Source organism: Heloderma suspectum, chromosome 4, assembly GCF_057233095.1.
Source record: "Heloderma suspectum isolate Gila_16-S chromosome 4, 16-S_ref, whole genome shotgun sequence".
Classification (NCBI taxonomy): domain Eukaryota; kingdom Metazoa; phylum Chordata; class Lepidosauria; order Squamata; family Helodermatidae; genus Heloderma; species Heloderma suspectum.
The window spans coordinates 202558732-202583839 of NC_139461.1; the positions used below are offsets into that span (position 1 = coordinate 202558732).

Below are 25108 nucleotides of genomic sequence, written 5' to 3' on the forward strand. Positions count from 1 at the left end.
TCTGAATGTCTAGCTGCTACAAACATTCTAGCTGCTGCATTCTGCACCAATGGTAGTTTCTGGACTATCTTCAAGGGCACCTCCATGTAAAGTACATTGCAGTAATCAAGCTTGGACATAACCAGAGCATGTGTTACTGAGGCAAGTTCAGCTTTCTCTATATAAAGCCACAACTGGTGAACTGAACAAAGCTGGCAAAAAGCAGTCCCAGCCACTGACACCCCCTGTGCCCCGTAGCAAGTGCCAAGTCCAGGAGGGTTCCCAAAACATGTACCTGGCTTTTTAGGGGGTGGAAGGTTCAACTGCATCCATATCAGCATATTTCCCTACCCACGGGACTTCCAACTTGTTTGGATTAAGCTTCAACAGTTTGCTGTCATCCGTCCCAAATCTGCCTTGTTCAGGCTTTCCACCACCTCCTTGAGATTAGAAGAGGGCAATGAAAGCGGTGCCGCATGTCATCTACATACTCATGACATTTTTGTCCATGGCGTGCACACACATCGCTTTCTGTTGAAGTATCCTGGGGTCCCCAATGTACTGGCCATATACCTGCAGACACTTTGGTGCCTGCCAGCCAGGATCCCTGCCCCTCTTGATTTATAGATAAAGACATAGATATAGATGATACAGATATAGATATTTATAGATTTGTTCTATTATTATTATTATAATTAAATTGGGAGGCTGGTGTGTTGCAAAGTGAAACACTGGCTTCCAGCACCACTTTTATTTCCAAGAATGCCTCTGGCCTCCACATTGGCCCCAGAGGCAGGCTTAGAAAATGAAAATGGTAGACAGCCGGAGCCAAGGACTTTGTTGTGAAGTGCACCCAGCCACCCACAAAAAGGAAAAGGATAAGCAGGGGGTGGTAGGGAGCATCCCGAGGGGCTAGAAGGCATGATGAGGAGCAAGAGGGGGTGTTTTGGCTGTACTGGGGTTGTGTTTTGCCTGTTTGCTTGCTTTTTCATGTCGTGTGTGTGTGAGCTGGTTTTTATTTTTTTTAATTTACTTTATTACATTTCTATATCACCCCATAGCTGAAGCTCTCTGGGTGGTTTACAGAAGTCTTTGCTTGCTTCTTTTTGTATAGTGAATTTTGTCAGGGTGTGCGCATGTATATGCATGTTGTTGCCTGGCTTTTTTTTTTTTTTAGTCACTGTATGGCGTAGGTTGGTATTTCACCTGTGTGTGTGCATGTGTTTCTCTAAGCATCACCACTGTTGCTTCTGTGAAACGAGTAATTGGTTGTGTTTTGTGGGGGGACACCACTGCCTTGTACTCAGTTTCTTGGCGAAGTTACTTGTCATCTAGAGATGGGCAAACGACCGATGTTCAACATCACTAGGATTCTACAGACATTGTTTTGACTCTCGTCTTGTTCCCAACTCCAGTTCACATTTGCGATCTCCGAGTCCTTTGTGAGAATGGGAATATTGCACAAATCAATCAGCAATCAAATGTGAAAATTTCCCAAATTTCCTCAAGCTTGTGCAACTTCCTTCCATAAACTAAAGTGGGACTGACACATGCTTGTGATCACATTTGGGGATGTGAACAGGGCATACTCACATGTTTTGTGAGCAAAATCAAAATCCTCATATATCCCTATCCTCTTCAGTTTGCCTTCTGTGAAATGGGTTTGAGAACAGAAAAGTATGGTTCAGCAGCGTGGTTTTGTGTTTTAGAGATCCATCCCAACATCTGCCTTTTACATAGGTTTTTGGGCAAGTTACTTTTCCTTTAGCTTTTCCTTTACTGGCAGAAAGTTTGGGACCCTAGGAGGGCCAATTTTGATTCCAGGCCTGAGGTTCCCCACCCTTGCTCTAAGCTATATGGCAGTAGCTTAAAAATATATCGGATGTTGGCTGCAACCATGTAAAGGAATGGACATCTGTAGGCTCTGGCCTTCAAGAACCCCAACAATATGTTGTCTCCCCCATCCCAGCTTTTTCAGATTTAGATGTCGTAGTTTATGTATGTATGTAGTATGTGTGTATGTATATATGTATATATGTATTTAAAAAATTCCTACCCCAGCTTTCCACTGTATTAATTAAGATGGCTTACAAAAAAGATTAGAAATCACTACAAAACCATACATAAACAAAAACAAAATAAAATAGTACAATTTTATCAAACCAGCAGTACAGGAGAAATACAGCAGGGTAAAACAACAACAACAACACAACTACTGAATGCTGAGGTGAATATTAGACACTTATCTTGGTGCTTAAATGAGGTTGCTTGGGGAGGGAATTCCAAAGCAGGATACCATGACAAGGGAGGGCCTTCTTTCCAGTAGACTCCCTCCTTATTTCTGAAAGCCTGTGTATCCAGAGAAAGAGCCCAGAAAATGATCTGAATTGTCAGACAGATCCACGTGGGCCAAAAATGTCCTGTGGTTGTTGCTGTATATTGAAACCACTGGTCCATCTAACTCTGTATGTTCTACACTGACTGACAGTGGTTCTCTGGTATTTCAAACAGAAGTCTTTCCCACCTTACCCAGAGATGACAGGGACTGAAAGTGGGACCAGTTGCATGAAAACCATGTGCCCTGCCACTGAGCTATGGCATTTCCCCAGGCCCCAGACCATCCAGGTTCTGGGAGGAATGATAATGCTAGGCTTACTGTGTGGCCACAGGCAACTGCCTCTCAACTGGGTCGACTATTGCATGATTAGCAGTGGTCCAGGGATGGGTTAGCATTAAGAAAAGGGATCAGTGGAAATGGTGCAACCTACAACTCTCTGCTGTAATATCCCTGTCCTTTTGCAAATGCAAGATCCTATTCTAGAAGTCTCAAGAACAAGCTATAAATAGGTGCGATGTTGACTTGGAAGGGATTTTAAAACTCCTCCCCCTAATTTGAAACACATGTGGTGGCAAATATCCTGCGTCAGCATTAGTTAATATGTTCACAGACCCAGGACATCTTATTTTTAAGATTTGATTTCCCCTATTCTGCCAAGAGTTTACAAAGCTCAAGGCGTAATTTAGGTTATATTATTTGGAGTAGTTTTCAATTTGTGCCAGAACAGGAAGCTAGTTTGGTGGTCATATCACAAAATGCAATGTGATCATCCCTGCTTTAAGATGTGGGTGTTTTTAGAATTTACCACGATTATTGTTACTCTGGTGTGATGTTGACAGTGTAGAGGCTGTGATCCTGAGGATATTTAGTAAGTTAAATGAAATCAAGAAATTACTCCTGGTGAAATGTGCTTAAGGTGTCTAACTTGCTTATCTATGGTAACCTTGGAATAGGGCATAGCTCAGAACACTGGAAATATATATATATTCCTATAATCAAATCCCTGATTTTGGAGCAGTGGAGCTAGTCTTGGGAAAGTAGATTTTATTGTATTTATTTATTTATTACATTTATATCCCACCTTTCTTCCATCATGGAACTCAAGGTGGGCTACATGTGGTTCCCAGATAGTCTCCCCTCCAAGCACTGACCAGACTAGGGATGTATGAAAGTTCCGCCATGGATCTCAGGGAGGCCGAATGCCAGTGCATTCGGCCCCCTGAAATCGGTGGTGGAATGGCCCCCCGCCCCCCCGGGATGGGACTTACCTTAGGCGGATCTTCCTGGCGGCGGCGGCAGTGCGGCGGCGGTGCGGCGGCGGTGCGGCGGCGGTGCGGCGGCGGTGCGGCGGCGGCCAGTCTTCCGACCGGCTGCCACCGCCGCCATTTCCAGGTAAAACAAACAAACAAAAAAACATGATAGGCTACGTAAAGATTTATGTAGCCTATCACGGCTAGATTTTTTTAAAAAAATACCGTGATAGGCTACGTAAATGTTTACGTAGCGTATCATGGCTGATTTTTTTTTAAAAAAAAAAAGTGCGTAAGCAAATAGCAGCGCCCATGGGTGCTGCCATTTGCGTTCCTTATTTTGGCATGTCTCAGTCTACGTAAACATTTACGTAGACTAAGACAGCGAAAATAAGGGGAACGCAAATAGCGTAGATGCTACGCTATTTGCGTTCCCCTTAGTTTCGCCGTCTTAGTCTATGTAAACATTTACGTAGACTAAGACGGCGAAAATAAGGGCAACGCAAATAGTGTTCCCCTTATTTTTACATAGCCTATCACGGCTGATTTAAAACAAAAACAAAAACGTTTGTACGCAAATGGCGGCACCCATGGGTGCCGCCATTTGCGTTCCTTATTTTGGCATGTCTTAGTCTACGTAAACATTTACGTAGACTAAGACGGCAAAAATAAGGGGAACGCAAATAGCGTAGCATCTACACTATTTGCGTTCCCCTTATTTTTGCCGTCTTAGTCTACGTAAATGTTTACATAGACTAAGACGTGCCAAAATAAGGAACGCAAATGGCGGCGCCCATGGGCGCTGCCATTTGCATACGTGCTTTTTTGTTAGTTTTTTTTAAATCAGCCGTGATAGGCTACGTAAACATTTACGTAGCCTATCACGGCTGACTGCAGGGACGCAAACGGCGGCGCCTACAGCTGCCGCCATTTGCGTCCTTGCCAGCCAGCAGCCGGATGTCCAGCTGCTGGCGGAGCCGGCCAGCAGCTCCGCAGAATCCCTGCGGAGCGGAGCCGGCCGGCCAGGATTCCGGGGGGGGGGGATGGAGCATCTCCCCCCCCAGCCAGGATTCCGGGGGGAGGGACGGAACGCCTCCCCCCCAGCATCAGCATAATCCATGAACCGGTAAGTGACTTTCATACATCCCTAGACCAGACCCAAACCTGCTTAGCTTCAGCAAGATGGCTGCCTCATGTGCCTTCAGACTATGCTCTGGGACCAGCTTGAGAAGTGCAGCCTTTAAAAACACAGCGTGCAGTCTTGTGTGCCTTTGTGCTTGAACAACAGAGCAGGGTTACAAATCTATACAGGATTCACATGACATCTCACATCACTGTCATTTTGGTGCTTTATGGTGATCTACATAACATTGTTAAGGTAAGAGCATTGGAGAAATCCACAACAGATTCAAATGAGATCATATTTCTGTGAAACTGACATGCAAAATCCATAGCGGACTGCCTTTATTCAAGTTGTATGGACTTGTGGACCACTTTTTTTTTACTTTGGGGGGGATTTGCACAAATGAGAACTTGTACAAGTGTGCATTAGCAGTAATGCACATTCATGCTAATGTGAACTTTGTGGAGCTGTGCTAGTGCACACTAGTGCAAGTGTGCATTTGCACTAATTGTATAGCCCCTGCAGTAGGCCTCTTAATTTAGAGGTGCCAAGATAGTGATAAATCAGATCCTGGTTTACTTACAAAAAGTACTTTATTGAGTACCATCAGCATACAGGCGTACCCAATGGTTGGATCAGACAGCTTCTCTGAACCCAGAGCCATGGGGTACAATGGGTTTTATACCATACATGTCAGTAGTGAGGCAGCATGACAACAGCAAGCGTTATTTAGCATTCATTCCCAGCATATACTAACAGTGCTTGTTCAGAAGGAAAACAATCAGAACTTTCCCAGCACAGCCACCTGTAGCTTGGCATAAACATAGCTTCACTTCTCAGGCACATCCTAGGCCCTGATAAGATACTACCCTCAGTTAGCATGGAATGTGCTGAGGCCGCACTATCGACCTTTGACTCATTTCACATGCTCAGAGGCCCACTAGCAAGCAAATTGAATCAATAATGAACCTAATCCAAGCATTATGGATCTCTAGACCCCTCTAAAACTACAGGTGACTTGATTACAGGCCTGGGGCCAATACACTAATGCACATTACTGCAAGTATGCATTTGCAAATGAACAAATTTCTCATACAAAGAATGCAATTCTATCAATGACAGGATGTTGGGATGAAAGACATCTGACAATCCACAAAACACAAAACACAGACTGAATAGATTTAGCAAAATCCGTACATCACTAGTTAAGAGTAGAGATGTATGGACTGTGTAAAATCTGTTCTGTCTGCATTTTGTGTATTGTCTGGTGCCTTTTGTTTCATTGTCCACTCATTGACAGAACTGGATTTTTTTTAGTTTCTGAATTAGTGCAAATTTGCATTTGCACAAATTTGCATGAATTTACACTTGCAAAAATACACAAATTCCCTCCCCCAATGCATATTTGCCCCCTATTTTCGGGAATTTCTTCTCTCCCTGCGAAAGAGGCACTGCTTTTTCTGCCTCTTTCTCAGGAAGGGGAGAATTTTGGAAGCTTTTCTCCTTGGGGAGGGGAACAGCTGGGAGTTCTTCCTGAATGCCTATTGGAGAGGCGAGGTCACATGGTCTCCTGGAAGTTCAGAAAAAACTGCTGGGCTAGAGAAGAGTCCTGGGTTCCTGCAAGTGTAGGGGGTGTTGTTGTTTTTAATTAAAAATAGAGAGAAGACCCCTCAAGAATTGCCCACACTTAAAAATGTTTCTGGAATAGGGGTTAACTTTTACAAGTTAAAACTCCTTTAACTTCTCCCCTTCCCTCTCTCCTTTAACTTCTCCCCTTCCTTCTCTCCCCTTTAACCTCTCCCTGTCCCTCTCTCCCCTTTAACTTCTCCCCTTACTTAACTTCTCCCCTTCCCTCTCTCCTTTCCCATCTAAATGTTGATGAATGTGTCTATAAGTGTGTCTGTGTGTGTCTCTCTGTGTATGTGTATTGGTATATGTGCATATGTGTGTGTGTAAGTCATAGGCTGCACATACACACACATTATAATATCTGCCTAGAGTGAAGACCACGCTACTGGAAGGAGGAGGGCAGTTTACTTGATGTAATTTATTTATTTATTTATTTATTTATTTTTGCGAAGTGCAAACATTCAATTTAAAGAACTAAGCTGGGGGGAAAAGAATAGGGGAGGGCCAATGTTTTTTAGAAACATTAGCAATTTGGGGGTTATATAGAAGGACCTAGCTTAAAGGAAGTGCAGAGATCAGCAAACAGACTCCTTATTAATGGTCTACATTTTACAGAGCTTTATAAGAAGTACTGGTTCAGTTTGGGATCCACCTTTATTTATGAGCTGAACTTGTATAATGCACTGAAACACTGATGCAGATCTTAACCCTTCTTCCTACCTAATATGGTTTATGTACAAATAGCTTCCGAGAATTTAGATTTCCCATCTATTTCCACAGAAGTGTTGGGCTCTGTTCCTCTTACAAAGAGGTTCTGTGTTTATGAACTAGGTCATTAGAGAAATGTTAATATTCCGCTCTCCTGATGCTGGCAGCTCTAAAGTGAATGGGACTTGTGCAAGAACTGTACTTGGCCACCGGTAACCATAGACCAGAATACTCATGGGGAAACTTGCCAAAGAGATGATCAACAAGCATAGAGGGAAGGTTTCTTTCCACTGAGTTCCACGCATAATGTTGTCGGTGAATAACCTGTTACTATCCCTATAGTTTCCAGGATAGAAGATGAAGCCAGTGAATGCACACCCAGGGCTCCTGGAGAAGGGAGAATACTTTCTTTCACAGCAGTCTCTTCAACATGCAGTAGACACTCCATGTGCAGATTTTCCTTCACAGCCACTGGGATATCGAATAGATGTTTAGATACTAAGGTTGAGGAACGTGAAACCTTCACATATGATATGACTAGGGCAGGAGTAGGCATCTTGTGCCCCCCCCATGTTTTGGCCTACAATTCCCATCGTCCCTAGGCATTGGTTATGCTTGTGAGGCCTGATTGGATTTGTAGGCAAAACATCTGGAGGGCCACAAGTTGCCTGCTCCTGGACTTGAGCCTTAATATCAGTTTGATTGACAACTAGGGATGGATGAAACCCTATATGTCAGCTTTGCATGTATAGAATCATAATGCAGTTCTATCCAATCTCTGTCATTCTGTGACATTTAAAAAAACAAACACCATTTATCAAAATTTGCATTTATTTTTCTATGCAACCTTTCCTATCATACACATTTAATGCACATTTCCCCTAATCCACACATTTCTGTAGGCAATGTTTCCTAATATGCACATTTTTATACACAACTATTGAGCAGAAGACTGCATTGCAAAATTTGGAGAAGTGCCTAATCCTAAGTATACCTGTGTTCCGATCTGCATATTACTCCAGGAAGTGTGAATTGGATCAGTTTGCCTCAAAATGCAGACCAAACAAAATTCTTCCCCCACCCTACAGACAGCTCTGCTTACAGCCCAGCTCCTAGACTGGGTGATTTCCTCCAAATATATTCTAATTAGATAACAGATGATATTAAAGAGTTGTGTGCTTTTTTTTCAAAAAAAATGTATCCATGAGAAAGTCGAAATGTGCTCCAGTCTGTCACCCTCAGCATGAGAATGTATGGCAAAAGCATTGCAGGCCTTGCTTCATCCTAGGTTTTCGAGAATGGTGTCTTGGCAAACATCTCCACACACATGTTTGTCATATCTAACTTATTAAGCAATTGAATTTAGTAATAATGACTGTAAATTAACCATCTGTCAAAGATAAGAAATATCTAACTTAACCCTCAGGCTGCCGCAGATGCTTTTGTATGATGCTCGCAAAATTCCATCAGTTGCCAAAAGGGAAAAATGGCAGCAGCCCAAAAACTCATAGAGGAGAACACATTCCTTTCCATGTTCTGACAAATTGGTGGTGGTTTCTCTCTCCCCCTGTCCACCCCTCCCCCAACTTATTTTTCTCTCTGTTGCTTTGGCCAAACTCTAGCTGTAATGAGAGTTCTTTCAATTCCTTTTTTCTTTTCTTTTTTTGAACTTTGGTTTAAGTGTGAAAGTGAATGTCATGTTGATACCACAAACATCTTTTAGCCCTTCCTACCCATAGGAATAAAAGGTAGGTAACTTTTACATTTAAGTCGGTATGTGATGTGCTTTGAAACAGGCTGCTGAAGATTTATGAAGCTCTCTCTCTCTGAAATCTTCTCATCTTCTTTCAGTTCCTGATTTAAACAAGACAATCACACCTTTTTATGGCTGGTGGCAGATAGTACTCCAAATAGCTTAACCATGGTTAGGCAATATGGAGAGCATGGTAGGACTGCATTCCTTTTCCCTACCTCTTCCCTACTGGAAAACGTGATACCACTGCTGACCTAAACCACAGCTGTGTTGGCAGTAGGGATGTCCACCACTGGGAAATTTGGTGCTTTTTTTTTTTTTTTGGCTTACCGGAGTTCTACAGTGTGTACGACTCACTTTGCATATGCAAGCCAAGCTCTAGGCTGTTCCCCAAACTCCAGGAACTTTTTTGCACATTCTTAGGGGAAGGTGCTGCAATTTGTGCAATTTCTGGGCAATTTGCACAAATTATGGCAGAATTTGCACAAATTACACAATTTCAGCTATAATCTGTGTAATTTGCACAAATTCAGCCATAATTTGCTGCATTGCTCAGAAACAAAGCCCGGGGGGAGGGGCTAGGAAAACTCATTGAACTTCACTAACCCACCCCCAAACAGGTTTATCTGACATCCCTAATTGGGAGCGATATAAACTGTGTGAAAAGCAGCAATGCTAATGGCAACAATGTTAAGTGTGGTTAAGGCTATCCAGGATCCCTAATTAACCAGGATTTGAAACCACCTTATTAGGAAAATTCTAGTTAGCATTCATTGCAGTAGTTTAATCAGGAGGCTACCAGAGCATGGATAATCATGACCAGGCTATCTTTATCTTAGAGGAATTGTAAGTCCCTCTGTGCTTAGATGATGAGTAAGGGCCGGGCCCTAGATGAAGAGCAGATTGTGACACTAGTGTGGTGAGTAATGGAGCTTTAACCCCTCCCCCCCACTACAGCCCTGATCTAGATGTCGGGGGGCTCCTGTAATTTATTTTGCCCAAAAGTGATGCATTGCTGAGAGTGAGAAGAAAATGGGAGATTCCCAAGAGAGCAAATGGGGGAAATATTTTAATTTTCCTTTACACATAAAACATTATGGTTCATCCACTGAAACTTTTATAGCAGACTCTAATACCACAAAATGCAAAACTAACAAAAAGATGCACTGCAAAAACAAATTGTAAGGGCCGGTAGCTAAAGGATGTTAACAGATGGTTGTCCTTAGCTCCCACATATTTCATTGAGGCAGAACAAAAGGTCCTCTGTAGCTTATATGCCGCATCTTGAATGTTGCCACTTGTTTATGGTGGCTGAATGGTGCATGTGTGGTCCCTAATGGGCTCCAGCATGTTGGATTTGATTACGAATTTGTGCCCTGGTCATTGCACAAGATGCTGATGCTCATTCTTCCTGGTACAGGCTGGCTAGCTTCTGACATGTCTTGACAAGCTGTTCAATGAGTAAAGCCAAGATAGACTTGAGTTCAGCTTGCTTTTAGCTAGGGATGGACAAATCTTTGCGTTTTGGTTTCTCTTTGGTTTCACATGTTTCTAATCTTAATTTTGATTCATCTTGAATTTTGAGAATTTGTCCAGTCTTAAGTTCAGTTTATCCCAAACTTCGAGAAACTTCATAAGCATTTTTGTACACATGTCTCCTAATGCATGCATTTTTTTTTTGCATTTTTGCCTAATATATACATTTTTGCATGCAATTTTCCTAATATATTGTATTTCCGCCCTAACATACATATTTTAGTATGCATTGTTAATGGAGAACTCCACTGCAAAACTCAAAGAGTGAATTTCAAAGTATTTTTGAATTCACATAGTGAATCAAAAGTGCAAAAGTAATTGAACAGTTTTGTCCCAATCCCTGCTTCTAGCTGCATTATACTTTGTTTCTGCATTCTATTATTTGTTGCTACATTATAGTAGTGTGGGGTTTGTTTAGCACACTAAGAATTATGAAACAAACACATAATTTTGTACTATGCCCAGTTTTGCAATGTGAATGCAACCACTCAAGAAGGAGAGAAAACTGTTCTGGTTCTCTTATTCCCTTGAAACGTAGGTGGTCACCCTAAGTCAATGGCATTCTTTCTGCTCTTCCTCCATCTGCTCTGGGTTATCTGGTACTCACCTCTGACCCTCCTATTCAACACAAGAATAAGAATTGGCTCCTATTTCGTGAGCTGCTTACATTTTTAACTCTCAGTGATCTTTGGCTGTTGCATTAGCATATGCCATCTAAGATCCAGAATTACTGAAACAGCATCAGGGCTATTCAAATTAGCTCATTCCACATTCTTGTCTGTTTGGGAGAATTATGTCACTCACTGGAAATAAGTGTGTCCGCAAAGGGTTTGCAAGAAAAACATGTGCACAAACTCCAGAACAAAATGAACGTGATGGACCAGTCCACAGCAGGAAGATGTTTGACAGCAAAAATGTTAGTCCATTCTGTTTACTGATCGATATATGAAGTGACCTTGTGCATTTATACGCAAACAATGTAAACCTGCAGGAAACAGTAAGCCCCATCTAGCGATGGAAAGGTGACAATGCCTGCTGAGCTGAATCCAATGACACTTGCTAATCGGCATAGGTTAGCAAGGCTCGATTTGTGGCATATTTAGTTGCCGGATTCAGGAAATGGAGGGACAGTCCAGTATTGGGCTGTATGCCTATATTACAGAAGTGGAGTGAACCTGAGAGGCAGGGCTACCCAATGAGTTTGTGGCTGGGCCACAACATTTGAATTAGAGGCTTCAAGAGGATAGTTCTTGCTCTTAAACAGTAATCTACATTAATTCAAAACAAGCACATCTTTCACCTGTGAAGTACCAGAAGAACCTCTCTGTACAATAGTTTTAAATGTTTAATCACTACTGCCTTCCTATTCACATTTTTCATTGACAGAGCCAGATAGTATTGATACTGTAAGCCTCGTAGCGAACATTGTTATTGGGTGACATGATAAGTATGGTTAAATACATAAATACTGGCCAATCAGAGCCAAAATATTTCAATTTGGAAACTTCTCTTCTAGCTATGGTAAATGTAACACTTGTTTATGCAGGGTACATGGCATATTTGAGTCCTGCAGTTAGAGGGCTGTTTGGAAGCACATGACCAGTTTCAGGGCAGCGGTTCCCCAGTCTTGTATTTGTTCATGAACCCCCTATGGATCCCACCTTCAGAACAGAAGGTACCTTCATCAAAGCCTAGTGCTGTTCCAAACAGTGGCAGAGTGTTACAAAGCTTCCATGATATACCAGCTTGAGGCTTAAGGAGGCCTATGTGCATGTGTATACACTCGATATTGATTTTTAAAAATGTATTTATTACATTTCTATCCCACCTTTTTTCCTCCTTAAGGAACCCAAGGCAGCATACATAATCCTCTCCCCCTCCATTTTATCCTCACAACAACAACCCTGTGAGGTGGGTTGGGCTGAGAGTCTGTGACTGGCCCAAAGCCCCCAGTGAGCTTCCATGGCCGAGTGGGGACTAGAACCCGGATCTCCCGACTCTCAGTCCAACACTCTAGCCAGTACACCACACTGGCTCTCTTCTTCTTCTTACCATTCCTCTTCTTCTTTTTAAACTTACCTCAAAGATCCATTTCACGCTATTTCTAAATTTGCATCTATACATATAAATTAACATATGCAAATCTAATGCAAATTGTTCCCTTCCTTTGACCTCTTTTATGGTGATGCATTTCCTCTTTTTTGACATTTCATAAGTGGCCATCCTAATTACTAATAGTAAGCTGAGAGCTCAGCTGCTTAAAAAACAGTTTAAAAAAGAAAGAAAAGAGGATAAGAACACTTGGAAAGTACACACACACACACACACACACAACTTAAGCTTTCTGCCTCTTCAGCGAACCATTTCAGGGAGTAAATTACAAGCCCCCAAACAGAAACAAAATGGCCACCCCCAATTTTCTACCTGCAAGTGGGGTGGCACATTTGGGGACAACAGTTTCAGCCCATCCCTAAATTTGGCATCAGTGGAAGCTTCCTTTCTCGAGCACACAAGAAGCTTTGAGGGGAAGGGGGATATTTGTCAGGACATCGTGCAGGGGGAAAGGATAAAACTTTCCTCCCATGCAGGTTGATGCTTATACTGATCTGGGTTTCCCCCATGGTCGTTATTAAAAAAAAAAAAAAAAGATTCGCAAAATGCCTTCACACATTTCATGTATCATCTGTCTGGGCCCTTTGGAGACAGTCTGTTCCTTGCACCTTTATTAATTAGGCTGTATTTATGAAGTACAAGTACCAAAAAAGGAGGACAAGCATCACCGAAAAAGAAGACGCTGATTTGCACAAGGTGTTCATATGTGAATGTGCAGATGCAAATTCAGAAATAATAATTATAATTTAAACAGAAATACATTATGTCACATAACTCTTTTGTCCCTGCTGAACTTCAGTAGCCAAAATCAAAACACAGACAAGAGGCTTCTATCCTTTTACTTCAATGGGTCATACAGTTGCTAATTGTCAGTAACTCACAGTCTACAAAGGAAATGCCTTCAGGGAGTTCAAAGGGAAACCAGGAAGATTGAAAGTTGCCTACCGTTTGAGAAAAGGCGGGCATGCTTCCCTAACTTAAGGGGGGGGGGATTTCCCTCTGTCTCGAGAGGAATCTACGCATAGCTGTTCCCACCAGGCCAATAGGGTAGACTGCCTCAGCTCCGCCCCTGCCATCTCTCTCTTGGCCCTGCATCTGCGCCTGGCGTCTAAGAATTCAGGCTGTCCAAGCCCCACCTCTCCCTGTTCACTATCTCTCACGGGGTGGGGGGGTGTTAAGAGAGGCTCTCTCCGTCCAGCTGGACTCTTGAAACCTGAGGAGTCTGTCCCTCCCTGCCTGGAAGAGTCTGGGACAGTTTCTCCCTCACGTTTTGCAGTTCCTGTTCAGATTCTGAGCTACTCTGCCACTGCCTATGCCCTGACACATTACATCTCTTCATAGTAAGGATAGTAAGGATCTGTGTACCTTGCTCAGTCTGCTTTCCAGGTGCTGTGGATGGGCAGCTTATGATGGTTCTTCATCTTTAAACTGGATTTTGACTAGACAGCCCTTCAAACAAAGGATGCCTTCAAAATAGAGGACAGTCCTCTGGCAGTAGGGATGTTGGGGAGCCCACGAGCAGGGTGGAGTCCAGCAGACTCCCCCCCTCCCCGCTCTTCCTCCCAGACACCATTCACCGAGCCACTGCATGGTCTGTGAGCTGCCCAACTCCTCAGCAAGCTGCCATTTTGGGAAAAAAATGGCAGCTTGGGTTTTTCCGTAAATATAACATTATGTAAATGGCAGCTGTAAAGGGGCCATTTATGCAACATTACAGGTGTAATGTTTACAGCCACCATTTATGCAATGTTATATTTATGGAAAAACCCAAGCTTCCATTTTTCCACAAAATGGCAGCTCATTAATGGGTCAGGTGACCGTGTACTACATGGCGGCTCAACCAGGGAGCTGGACGGGGCAGACGGATGGCAGCGGCTCAGTGAGCACCCAGCAGCATGGCTGGAGTGTGCATCCATCCATCCCTATCAGTTCTCTCTTCAAACAGAGAACTGTCCTCTGCAAAATAGGACACATGGATACCTTGCCATCCATATGCAAGGCCTGGATATCATTATTTTTTTCTCTTTAATTTCATCCCATTTTTCTTCTATCATGGAACTTTAATAGATAAAAAAAACAAATGGGGAGAAGGGTTTACACATTTTCAGGGTTTTAAAAGACATTATTATTTCCAGCCTGTATGAAAAGGCAGTCACCATTCCCCCCCCCCTTTCTCTCAGCCTTTTCTCAATAATACAGGGCAACAAACAATTGAACAAGATGGCTGACTCAGGGGACAGAATGAAGAACTTTTACATTGTCATTTTTTATTTCCCCTGCAGTTGCTTTTGAAATGTTAAAATGTAGATTTGAGCATTTCAAATGCTGTGAAATGGAATGCATCTCCTCAGTTCTTAACAACTGCTAGAATATGCCTATCCCTTCTTGGCTGTAAAAATGAAACTATGAGATCTGATTATGCTGTACTGAGAATGTTTTGCCATAGTTAGTGATGGACATGTTGGACAGGAACCATACAGGAAAAACTGTTCCTGTGTATTGGAATAGTAAATCAGAATTCTTTTGTATTTGCTTATCCTCTTGGCTACAGTATAATACAAGGAGGAACTCATATTTCAAAATGAGCTGAAGTTTTCTTTTCTGAGACCAGCTATACTTCCTTGCTTGCCAACCATGTTTCCTGTTAGCACATTGGAGATATTTTCAAATAGATTCATTTATTAATTTGCTGACATCTGAAAGCATCTCTTACCTCCCCCCACTTAATATTTTAATAACATTTTTGTACACAAATATGCTTTTTTGCTCATGCAAAAGCTCATAAATGAGTCTCTTAGCTTTGTAAAAAATTCCTGGATTAATCTCAGACATGTCCTCATGACTGTGTACGAATACTATCTCACTGAAGTAGTGAGAAAAACCCTAATTCTACAGAGTTGAACCAGACAGAAACAAAAAAAATATGGGGAAATATATAGAAATGGTTTTGGACCACAGTTATTTAATTACTTGATGTCAAGCAGTTGTAATCCACAGAATTATTGCTGCAACCACAGACGGTCCAATGTCTTATTTAAATTAGTGAATCATTGAAGGACTATAAAATATAGGGTTGTATTTAGACTTGAACTTCCACAAATAATAATTAATAATAGTAATAATAATACATTATTATTATTATTATTATTATTATTAAATTTATATCCCATCTTTTTTCCTCCCAGATGGTTTACATGACCCTCCTCTCAATTTTATCCTCCCAACAATCCTGTGAGGTAGCTTAGGCTGAGAGTCAGTGACTGGCCCAAAGTCAGTGAGCTTCATGGCAGAGTGGGGACTAGAACCTGGATCTCCTGAGTGCCAGTCCAACATTCTAACCAGCTCCTAAACAAATTGGTTGAAAAGAAAGCATTTTATGGTTTGTTTTTATGTCCAGTGCTAACTTGGGCATCTTTTCTTGGTTGTCAAAAATGATCCATAGCTGCATTGTATTGAACATTGCAGCCTCCTTCCCTTAAACCCTGTAATAATCTTCATGATGTGTCCTTTGCATTCCTACTGTTTGTTTCAATATCTATCCTTTTCAACCCCAAGGACTTTGTGCAGTTATATAGTATTTTGGAACAAAAGCCTGTTAAGGGCCAAACTAGACATGATGCAGAATATGTCATCATTACTATTTACAAACCATCTCTGTGTTTTGCTGTGGTCTTACTGGATAGCAAGCATGCATGGGGAGGGGATCGATTTTCATTGGGATGACAGCATACCCTGGAAGGGGAGGTTGAACCCTTTCCGCCCCACTGCCGTCTTAGTGAAATTCACCCACTCCAGCTGCTATTAGCCAGGGGGGAAAGCACCCATTCATGCCAATTGAAGCCTCCCCTTCTCTCATGCTGAGGTCCTGAAGAATAACCCTTTTAAAAAAAACCCCACAGATACATTGTTTTTGGCAACACATTTAGCACCATGTCTGGTTTGGCCATGGGAGAATAAGCTTAATAGCTGAGCAGAGATGTGAATATCCAGTGTCCAAAGTCTATGTACTGTCCCCACAGAGGCCCATGCGAGACACAATAGCATATAGCAACACCATAGGGCTATCCCCATTCAACCTTTAAAATGAGTTTTCTTTAAAAGACACAAATAATTATGTTCCTTCTACTTTTGCTGAGAGTAAATGAAGGAAATACTCTTTTAAATGAGAGCACATAGACCCCTGGGAGACATCATTCTAACTGTGCCAAAGATCTTTCTCCTTTTTTTTTCCTTATGCATTTCTTTATTAATAAAAGCCACATTTTGTTTGTAAAACAAAACAGATTGGTCCAGTGGCACAAAACAATAATGCAATGAAGACACTCGTTCATTAAACTGCAATACAGGGATTGGGTTACTAATTTGATGCTTTTAATTTCATGTTATAAATTACGTCCTTTCAGAAGGTAGGAGAAAAATATTTCCCATGACGATGGCTACCTACAGACAGCAAGGGTTATATATTACCCCAGAGAAATGAAAAGTTGAGGGAGGTGCTAGAGATTACGTCTGCTGCTGAGATGGTTCCTCAGGAACAGAGAACAACATGTGTGTATCAAAATAGCTTTATACAGACTCTTCATAAAATACAGTGTGCTTTCCATTCCTTTTAATAAAAGTTTTCTAAAGATGCTAGAAAAAAGGTGACTGTTCAACAATAAGGCCAAGAAGTAACAACAAATCAAACATGAACACAAAAACATTATGAGTAGGAGAACAAACAAGAGAGTTGTCCTCCACAAACCTTAAGTGTTTTCAATACATTTCTGTATTATCTTTTCTAATGTTAATCCTGTTCAAGATGTTTTAAAAAGCGAGTGCTGCAATGCAACGCACACTTACCTGGGATTAAGTCCCACTTTTGAGTATCTATCTATAGGATGGCACTGTCAATACTTTTTTGTACACTTTGTGGCTTACTGTTAATGCTTTCCTTTGCAGGGTGGAGGGTTGCTACTTAAACATTAAATGTCTCTAAGGGTGCAATCCTATGCATGTTTAGACTGAAACACAAAGCTGGTGATTCAGGTGGTAATCCTGCAATAGAGTAAACTCTATTGAATTCAGTGGGACTTGTGTCTGATTGGCATGTATAGGATTGTACTACCATGTTCAGAAAATGTTATCTAACAACATATTCACTCAGAAACCTTCTTACCTTGTGGTAAGATGTGTAACCACATCATTGCTTGGTTGTTTGCATTCCTATAGATGTGTATCACTAAACAGGTGGTATAAATATTTACCACCACACCTTGGCTTTCTCATGTGTGCTTTGGGAAACTGATTTAACAAAATCTGAAAGTCTTTCATTAAAAGGCATGAGAGAAGATACAGGCACTGTGCCCATTCTTGGTCTATTAGACCGAAGGCGGGCAGAAATTAGACCTCCAGATGTTTGGGACTTCAACTCCCAGCCTTCTTAACCATTGGCAATGCTGGCAGGACTTGTAGTCCCAAATATCTGGAGATCTACTTTCTTCCCACCCCTGAACTCCTGGTCCTGGCCTTATTATTAGACGGTCAGGTGTCAGCTGTGGCCAGAAGGGCTTTTTTACTAGTGTGGTCAGACCTGGCCATGGTCCTCCTAATGCATTACTTACAACTCATTCAGACTACTATAACATGTTTTACATGGGGCTGCCCTTGAAAAACACTCAGAAACTTCAATTGGTGCAGAAAGTTGCTATTAAAATTTTCCCTGGGGCAAAGTGACCCATTTATTCTATCAGGTGCACTGGCTGCCAGTTGATTTCCAAGTGCAATTCAAGGTGCTGGTTATTCCTTTTAAAGCCCTAAATGGATTGGGACGGGCTACTTGAAGGACTGTCTTCTCCCAGGTGAATCTATTAAGGATGGACGAACATCCCTAACCTGGTCCCGCAGCTTGCTTCGCGGTGGGGGGGAGGCGCTTCGGTTCTCCCCCCGAAGTTCTTGGTGGGGGGGGAGGTGCCCCGCCCCTCCCGGCCGAAATTCAGGCCGGGGCGGAGGCGCCCCATCCCTCGCCGCCGAATAGTGTTGCCCTTATTTTCGCCGTAGTCTACGTAAATCTTTACGTAGACTACCCCTGCCCAAATAAGGAATGCAAATGGCGGCGTCCATGGGCGCCGCCATTTGCGTACGTGCTTTTTTTTTTTCAAAGTCACCCGTGATAGGCTACGTAAAGATTTACGTAGCCTATCACGGCTGACTTTGAAAAACTAGCCATGATAGGCTACGTAAATCGTTACGTAGCCTATCACGTGTTTTTTTTTTTTTAACTTTACTTTGTAATGGCGGCGGCAGCAGCCGGTCAGAAGACCGGCCGCCGCTCCCGCCGAAACGCCGCCGAAATGCCACCGGGACCCACCGCCGAGAGGGACATTCAAAGGAGGTAAGTCCCATCCCGGGGGGGGGGGGCGGGGGGGCGGAGAATTTCACCACCAATTTTGGGGGGCCGAATGCGTTGGCATACGGCCTCTCGGAGATTCATGGAGAAATTCTCCGCCATCCCTAGAATCTATTCATCCATTAGATCAACTATTGCACCCCTTTTACGTCTCCCATTGGCTTCTGAGGCACAGTCGGTAGCAAAGTGTATGAGGGCTCCCTTTGTGGTAGCACCCTCATGTGTGGAACTTCCTGCCCCAAGAGGTTCTGTCCCTCTCTATAGGTTTTCTGCCAGCAATTCAAGACACTTCTCTTTAAACAAGATTTTGATTCTGTGGTTGCTGAATTGTATTATTGTAGATTTTGGTTCTTTGTGTTTTAATCATGAGTTATTGTTACTTTTATGCCTTTTTATATTTTATAAGCCACTTTAAATGACACCTTTCGGGAGGGTTAAAGTGGGGTATGCATTCATGAATGGATTTCCTGAAGCCATCAGGTGCAATGACCACTAGGCACTCCAGCCAGCCACACAACCTTAATCCATTTTAATGTAGCTTGTGTTGGATGGGCTCCATGAGTTTTGAGCACCACACTTTTAAAATTTAATATATGCTGCAACCAAAAAACAAAACGTATTCATTGCTTCACCCTACCAAAGCTGCATAAGATCCATTTTCTCTTTGAGAATGAAGGTTAAACACCATAAACTTGATTATTTCTCAAGGCTTGGAGAGATTCCACAGTCCCGAGCCCTGTTTTAAGCTGATTGTCCATTATCTTTTTGTGCCTTATTGACTTGAGGACTAATTAAGAGCATTAGCATAAAATGAAAAAAAATTAAAATGCAAGAATGGTGCCAATTATCACATGTGAACCACATTCTGAAACTGTAAAACACTCATTTTTCATTACTGAACTGGCCCTGTGAGTCTTTAGTGCTGGCAAGTAGATGATGCTAATGTGTTTTCATATGTACATACATTTTGTTTCCGTCCACAGTACCTGATCGGTCTCTGATTACTAAATGCCAGCTCTTCCTTCTTACAGGGTCTTCATGACGAAGGTCCTCCGAGATGCAAAGTGTGTACAGCTGAGGTAAGACATTTGTTCTTCATATATTTTATGAATGGATATATTATTTCTTCAATAACATCCCTAATTAAGAGGAAAATTAAGCCATTTTTAACCTGTGGCAAAGCCAGTCAAGCAAGTGGTTAGGAGTATGAACTGTGAACCAGGGGCCCATCTACATATGGCTTTTACTCCGCAGCGGGTGCGAGTCACGGTGCCTTGTGATAGATGATGTAGTCATGACTTTGCAGCCATCTGTGGTTTTCACCCAGAAAATGCAGAGTTCCAAGGAGTCGTTTTGCAGCAATATTTCATCTTTCAGTATAATAGGGGGGTCAAGGTGGTCATCAAATATGGGGGGAGGGTACAGCGAGTCTCTTAGGCAAGCGTGCAGTACATCACGAGTGTATTGCAGGGCATGCTGACTCGAAGCCGCATTGCTGCGCAGTTGCGACGGGGTGGGGGGGTCCAAGTGGTGCCATATAGATTGGGCCCAGGAAGTGCCTGCCTTAACTCCTCTCACCAAAAAATCACTCAATGACCTTAGACAACCAACTCATCTTTCAGTCTCACTTCCCATATGGGGACCATAGAACCGGCTTTCCTTACAGGGTTCTTGTGAGGATTATTGTGATGGTGTATGTGAAATGTATAACTTGAAATGTATAACAAATGTCAAGTGCTTGAACTGTATAACAAATGGTCACAGCGTAGATGTTTTATTAATAATACACATTATTTTATCTACTTTGTGCAGGTGGTATTATTTCTGATATTGATATTAGTTAATGACATCATTAAGAGCAATGGAGGGAGAAAATGCTGTGTGATGGATAGAGATCTTCGATTACTTCACACAGTCATTGTTCTGAACAGGTGACTGGCACAGACCATCCTCTGGTTGCACATGTGGACAAACTAATTTGTGAATTGGTCCCAGCACCATTTCTAGCTGGGTTGTTCTGAGCATTCCACTAGCAGAATATTCAGTGTTTTTGGTGAGTCAGTTGAGAGGGCAAAACCCTTGCTGAAGATCAGGAAGAGGTGAATGACATTCCGGTGGCCAGGGAGAGAACCTTCGGGTGGAGGGAATTTACTTTTTGACACGGTGGTCATCTTCTTTCTATATATATATTTTTAACATTAAACAACAACAACAACAACAACGAGGGTAAGCCACACATTGAACAGCCAGATGCCTGCTAGTTAAAGATGGGGGCAGCCATCTTTCCCCCTTTATATAATGTCTCTGAGAACCATGCTATGCCATCACATAGCAATGTTCCCAGCACCATTCCTAAAAGTGATTTTTAACTAGCAGTCAGTCAGCTGCTGAGTGCCATGGAATGCCCTTGTTTAAAGAGAAGAGGGGACCACAACTCCCGCCATCACCACCACACAGCCACCTCATCGAAAAGTAAGCCCCCTCCCCCAAAATCCATGCAAGTCCACGGAGGTTGCAGGACTTCTCCAGACCCTTTTGTTGGAGGGTGACAGTCCAGGAAGAGTGAAAGGACAGGTTGGGAGCAGCCCTAGTTAATGGTGGAGAGCAGAACTGCTGATAATTTGGTCAGTGTCCCTTCCTGTTATGTCTTAATATGCTCATAACAGTCAAGTACTTTAAAGTACATGCAGCATCTTTAGGAATCACACAACCACAACCAAAAATCCTATGATTTTGTACTTCAGCAGCAGTACATAACTGCTGAAAGTAGGGATGGACAATCATTCAATTTCCTGTCCATCTCAGTTTCACATGTGTTCGCTCACAAGTCTGTCCCATCCCGTTTCTACATTAATTGGTGGTGGATTTAAAAAAAACAAACCATGAAAATTAATATTTAAATTTAAATTTTTGAATGTATTTTATCTCAAAGTAATATATTTCTGAATATACATTTTTAATCTCACAATATGAACTTTTTAGATGCATCTTGGTATGTTTTTTGAGTCAAGAGCTGTATCACAACATTAGGACAAGTGAGAAATCTGATGTGTGACTATGCTCTGATATGCACATTAGTCTTGGAGGTGTGGATCGGATGAGTTTGTATCAAAATTTACAAAGATTGGATTTCTGAAATATCACTAGCTGAAAATGGTCTGCGCCATTAGGGCCCTGTGCATGGTCAGTTTGGTGTCTTAGCAGACATTGGTACAGGCCAAGGAGCAAATGACGTATACTATATAACATAGAAAAGATTCCTATATCTTTATTAAATTCATGCTCACAGCTCTTGATGGAAGGTCTTTGCTCTTCACCATGTATTTCACTAATTCAAACAGCACATCAGCCATCAAATGTGCCTTTCACAGGTGTGTGAAACAATCATTGTGACAGTTGCAGGTAAGAGTGTTACGAAGGAATCACTCAAGGGTTTGTTCTGTTGTAGAATGTTTACCTCACCTGACATATCAATCTTGGGTGCCATCATGATTATTCATTTGGAAGTTATTTATGTAAATAGGGGTACACTTCCTTCTATGGAGAAAGCATGGAAGCAAGGTGAGAAGAAAATGAAGTTAATAGAAGTCTCTGGAGATGGTTAAATGATTAAAATGGATTGTGCAGCATGTAACAACTAACTTGATTGATTGATTGATTGATTGATTGATTGATTGATTGAGACTCCTAGGCCTCCTGTACAACAAAGGGGCCCTCTCAAGGCTGCTTTCAAAATTATAAAAACATCAACACAACATTGAAATCCCATTAACAACATAATCACTAATAAAAGCCAAACAATTGGACTAAACCCCTCCAAATACAAACACTGCAATCAATCACACACTGAGGCTGCAATCCTATGCGCATTTCCTAGAAGCAAAGCCCATACTGAGCAAAACTGCATAGGATTGCAGCCTTACAGTGCAGTCCTATACTCACTCACTTAGGGGTAAGCCCCTTTGCACTCTTTTGGACTTACTTCTGAATAGGCATGTAGGAATGTTCTGTAAAACAATGTGCAACAAGCAGCCCCATAAAGCCCATGTTTGTCTGTTTGTTCATTCAAGGATACTTATTATTTGAGATATATTGTGATGGCCAAGCTAGTTCTGCCATAAATGTTGAATTATTATGGAGGCACCACTTCTCCCCTTGGAGGTTAAAGTATTGGCTTATACTGATTAAGGGGAGCAATCCAAGCAGATAAAGTTGCACCTTAAACACAAAATTCTTTAAGTTGTGGCCCTCCATATGCATAATGCATTGCATATGGCCCTCCTTAATTAATGTATAGGATATATTTTGGTTAATCAAGATGGGCCTACAGACATAGTTGTCAGGTCTGAACTTGTCTTAATGGGTGGAGGCAAATGTTTTCTACAGCAGCTTCAGTTGTTCTGAAGTTCTTGGAGTTGGGGAACTCTACTGTTTCTGTCTTTGGCCTAGCATTGTCTGCATCTTCTCACCTTGTAAATAAACAGACATAAACAGATTTGCTCAAAGCCTTCCCAGGACTCTAGGAAAATCATAATATTAGTAGCTCCGGTAATCTCATACAGCAAGTGGGGGTATCAACTCAGGTTCAAAATACTGGAAGTTGAGGCTTTCAGGTTTTGCAGAGCTCTTACTGAAGTGTAGATATTCTTAAAACAAAATATGAACTTATATGCCGAGGCCAGTTTGGTTAACCTATGCAAGGTGAACGTTCATTAGAAAAAGAGCAGGAAGTTTCAACAGGAACTATGTAAACTGGATTACAAGGTATCTGGCTTTGTTGGAGGGGGTCAGGTTGCACAAACTCCTTCCCTCCCTGAAAGAAAGCGCAAATAATTTCAACCAGATGTAGGAAAGGCTACAGCCAGGAGTGTAAAGAAACCAGATCTTTCCATCTCAAAGACCATCAGGCTTACCAGACCCTTGTAAGGTAGGGAAGACAATGCAAAACATTGTATCAGCAAAATTAGAAGCACGTTTATATTCAATCTGTGCAGCTAGAATAATATGTTTTAACACAGTCTCCCCCAACCTGGTATCCTCCAGATGTTGTAGACTACAACTCCCAGCATTCCTGACCATTGGCCATGCTGGCTGGGGCTGATGGGAGATAGTCCAGAACTTTTAGAGGGCACCACGTTGGGAAAGGATGGTTTACACATGAAGTAGTCCTTACCTCTGCAACCTATTTGTGATGGAGGTCCACGTGGAACTCGTCACTGTGAATGGGTTCAGTGTTCATTCAACGTGCTCCACTAACATGTTGGCTGTGCCATTCCTCATGTTACGTTGAGTTGCTCCTGCAAGTAGATCTTGTCTATCTAATCTAGGAAGAGATCGTAGGTATAACAAGAGCTGCTGTGATCATCTCAGTGATCAGGAACTCCACGTGTGCTGAGATACTCCATGTTCTTGCTCAACCCAGTTTTTCCCTTGGAAAGACCTCATTAGGGAGGAGGTATTTGTATAAATGCATGCCCTAAATATTGTAGACATGAAGGTAACTAAAGATAGACTGATCCCATGACTTTAAAATGTATCATGGGAAATGCCTCTGAGTTATAGAGGTTGAAGACAATATATTTTGCTTCATGGGGGCAATGCTACTGCATGGTACAGTGTCTGGGCTCTAATGTTAAAGCAAAATGCCTAAGGAGCCTAATATCAGCCAAGACTGAGGACTCAAGGGAACAGAAATGGAGGCAAATGGTAAGGGAAAACCATTTTAAAATACAAAATCCTGGTTGTCAGTGTTTTGAAAATCCAGTTGAATCCCATGAATTCGGGCTGTGGATCTTTGACTCCTAGTGGGGCCAACTGTTCTCAGGGTTTTGGCATGGACAGCATCCTTGCTATAAGAGTCAAAGCCAGCAACTCTGTCCTTTTGTGCATCTAGAGAGTTTAACTCCAGCCAGCTGCAAGAACTCTGTGTGACCATAAAGACTGAATAAAAGCAAAATCTGTGAGAAAGTTTTTTGGGGGGTGGTTAGTTATGCTTTCAGAAAGTCTTGTAATCCCTGCTTGTGTACCCACCTTGTCAAAGCAATTAGGCAGGCAAGCACAAGGCATAGGGCCTTCTCAGTGGTAGCCTCCCCCCACTTGTGGAACTCTGTTCCAATTGGTGTCTACCAGTCCCCATCATTAAAGCAGGCCTAAAGACTTACCTATTTACCTTGGCCTATAACTGAGTCAGGACTTTATTGGGTGCCATTGTGTACATGCTCTTCTTATCTAGTTTTAATTGTTAATTTTGACTTTTATTCTTGTTTTAGTCTTGGGTTTTTTTTATCATTGT

At 42.1% G+C, this 25108-nt stretch overlaps 1 protein-coding gene across 20 annotated transcripts in view; it reads left to right on the top strand.

Annotated features, from left to right (window-relative positions):
* LOC146347963 (uncharacterized) overlaps window positions 1–25108 on the top strand; it is a 372707-nt gene that overhangs the window by 69743 nt on the left and 277856 nt on the right. For all 20 annotated transcript variants that reach the window (XM_084852006.1, XM_084852014.1, XM_084852011.1 and 17 more), the window contains one exon: window positions 19848–19895. In XM_084852006.1, the coding sequence (XP_084708132.1) occupies window positions 19848–19895 (48 nt within the window). The remainder of the gene's footprint in view (window positions 1–19847; window positions 19896–25108) is intronic.